Here is a 2985-nt window from a genome sequence, read left to right on the forward strand (position 1 = left end):
ATACTATTCCATTTTTGTCATCCGCACATTAAGTACAGCAAGTTCTTTACCTTCATAGAAAAATAACAAAAGAAAACAGAATCACAGTATCAAACAATTGTAATTCATCAGCCGACTGTCCAAAGGAAATCTGTATATCGCAGATAATAATTAGGTTATTATAACATAATTAGTGAACCAACCTTTTCAATGCAACTATGAGAAAACACACATGTAAATATACACATTTTAGCTTCAGTAATCATCAGCCCATTCCCAAACACGTTTGTTTTGTTCATATCTGACCTGTTTGAGGGATGCGTCTGATACTGGCAACTTGATTGTATCTACAGAAAACAACAGAATATTATTTTGAATTTGGCAAGTGTTACAGCATTTTAACGACAACAAATAATATCAAATGAAATATAAATAGTGCTGTCGTTTATTCATATTTTCATTTTAGTTCATACTAGAATGTTACAAGAGGCTGAAAAATATCAAGTGGTTTTGAAAAATGTAAATTATTTCTTTATCCATGTTGATGGGATGGGGGGGGGTTAGTGGATATGGAAAGTAATGCAAAAACATAACAAAACTCTTCAAGAGGTTTCCAATCACGTGTAGGTTACATCCTTTTATGGATAAATCTGCCTTTCCTCTCGAGAATGAGAAATGTTACTTTCTAAATGTCTTTTCTTTACAGTCATTTTCTGATTAACATTTTCATCTGAAAGCGGTAGTAGTAGCAATAATAGTAATTACTAAACTCGTCTACAATAATTCTTAATATACACAATATCAATTGACTTCATCTCTCCCACCCTTGCTCCGTCTGTGTGTGAGCATCCACTTGATTGTAATACACACAGTTACATTCAACAGTGAAAGGTGACGTCTAGCCTGGCCGAGGTGGAAGAGGAAAACAACCACAACAACACCTCGGGAGCCGGGAGAGTCCAGCTTATCAGTTCTCACTACACCTGGGCACCGCCTGATGATATTCTCTGTAGTGCTGCTGTCCACCTCAACTGTTTACCCCATAACCCCATGCAGACTGGCGGGAACCCCAGCCCCCTAACCCCTCTCTCTCCCCCCCCCCCCCCCCCCCCCAGCCCCACCCAACCCCGTCCTGCAGACCACAACCTGTCAGGGGGAGGGGGGAGGGGGGGGGGGGGGGGGGGTAGTGGTGGAGTAGAGACTGGCATCGTCCCATTTCTCAGACCAGCTCATCCCTTCTTTTCTTAAAAAAAAGCACACCGGCACCCAAGCCACCAAATCAGACAGGCCTATCTACCCACCCCCACGCACCAGCAAACAGCCCCTGCTCCTTGGAGAGGGGGTTGGACCAGAGGCCTGGAGCCAGAGGGCCTGGTGACCGACAAGGGCCGTCAGTCACACAGGCAGGTCAGAGCGGCCTCTGAGTGGACCGGCTGTGCCAACGGAGGGGACGCGGGCTATGGTGGCCAGGGAGGGGAGTGTGGGGAATGATTGAAGCTGAAAGAAAACACACCCATTATTATTTTTGGGGAAAAAACAAACAAACAAACAAGGAGCGGGAGGGTGTTGGGGCCAGGGGTGGATATAGCCTGGGAACTATTAAGCATGTGTGATTGGGTATTTATATGAGTGTGTGTGTGTGTATGTGTGTGTGTGTGTGTGTGTGTGTGTGTGTGTGTGTGTGTATACATGTGCACTCTGTGCTGTGCGTGGGCTGCAGGTCTCTTGCTTGCTCGCTCGCTCCCTCTCTCTCTCACACCAGGTTGTACTCTTTGAGGTTGAGCTGCAGGATGGTGTCTTTGACGGCCGCAAAGACGAAGCGGATATTCTCTGTGTCTGTGGCGCAGGTGAAGTGGGAATAGATGATCTTGTCGCTGTCTGGGTTCAGATCCACAAACATCTTCAGGATGAACTCCCTTCCCGCCTGGGCGTCTCTCTGGGGACCTGGAGACAGACAGACACACACACACACACACAACATTACCCAAAAGACAGGACTTGCAGTTAATTTTGCTTTGATGTGCCTTTGAATTTGTAGCAGCATTGCAGTACATTTCCTTGCCACATGGTGTCACTACACACTCACAAAACCCAGCCTAAAAAAGCAGCATTTGAAATGGGAATCGGTTACCAACTGCAGAATACAAAAATCTTCACTTTTCAATACTTTTCAAATTCACCGATCAGCAACTGACATGGTCATTGCAGTTGCAGAGAGTAAACACAGTAAGGAATAGTGTCTCGCAAAAAAAACCCTGCACAATTGTAATAACATCTATATTTCTTTCTGTGTTTTTTATGATGTTTAATTGATTAATTGATTTCCGCGTGTATTTTATTCATGTATTTTATCACTGTTAATACCCATGTATTTCAGTGATGTATCTGACTTAGAGGAATCTGCCGCACACCCGACCGTTGCCACGGTGCAGGAGAGGAAGAGCTTCTGTGACAGCGATGGGTTTGGATCAATAAAGTAAAAGCAGTTCACCATCAAACTCGGGAAAGTAGTCGACCAGGTGGGAGTACATGATCTTCTCCTCCAGAAGGTCCTTCTTGTTGAGGAACAGGATGACCGAGGAGTTGAGGAACCAAGGATATGTGATGATGGTCCGGAATAGTGCCTTACTCTCCTCCATCCGGTTCTGAGAGGAAAAGGGAGGGAGGGAGAGAGCAAGAGGTATGAGGGGAGAGAGAGAGAGAGAGAGAGAGAGAGAGAGAGAGAGGGAGAGAGAGAGAGAGGGAGAGAGAGAGAGAGAGAGCAAGAGGGATGAGGAGAGAGAGAGAGAGAGCAAGAGGGATGAGGGGAGAGAGAGAGAGAGGGGGGGGGGGCAGAGCGAGAGGGACAAAGAGAAAGAGAAGGTTAAAGGCACGAGTCATTGTGCTCTTGTGTGAGTCTGCTGTGCGTTTGAGGAGGACACGCTCCACACCGTGTTTACATTCAGATCAGGTACATCCAGTGGCGAGGGCGAGGAGGATGTTGATCTATCAGCATAGTGGCGTCTC

At 46.1% G+C, this 2985-nt stretch overlaps 1 protein-coding gene across 1 annotated transcript in view; it reads right to left on the bottom strand.

Moving 5' to 3' along the window:
* Positions 1-1137: 1137 nt before the first annotated feature.
* Positions 1138-2985, bottom strand: part of LOC310805968 (guanine nucleotide-binding protein subunit alpha-11) — a 22803-nt gene continuing 20955 nt past the window's right edge. The window contains exons 6-7 of the mRNA XM_083671874.1: positions 2471-2624; positions 1138-1923 (exon numbers count right to left, since the gene is read on the bottom strand). Coding sequence (XP_083528000.1) covers positions 1733-1923; positions 2471-2624 — 345 coding nt within the window. The 3' untranslated portion in view covers positions 1138-1732. The remainder of the gene's footprint in view (positions 1924-2470; positions 2625-2985) is intronic.

The sequence above is a fragment of the Argentina silus genome (assembly GCF_951799395.1).
Source record: "Argentina silus genome assembly, chromosome: 6".
Taxonomy (NCBI): domain Eukaryota; kingdom Metazoa; phylum Chordata; class Actinopteri; order Argentiniformes; family Argentinidae; genus Argentina; species Argentina silus.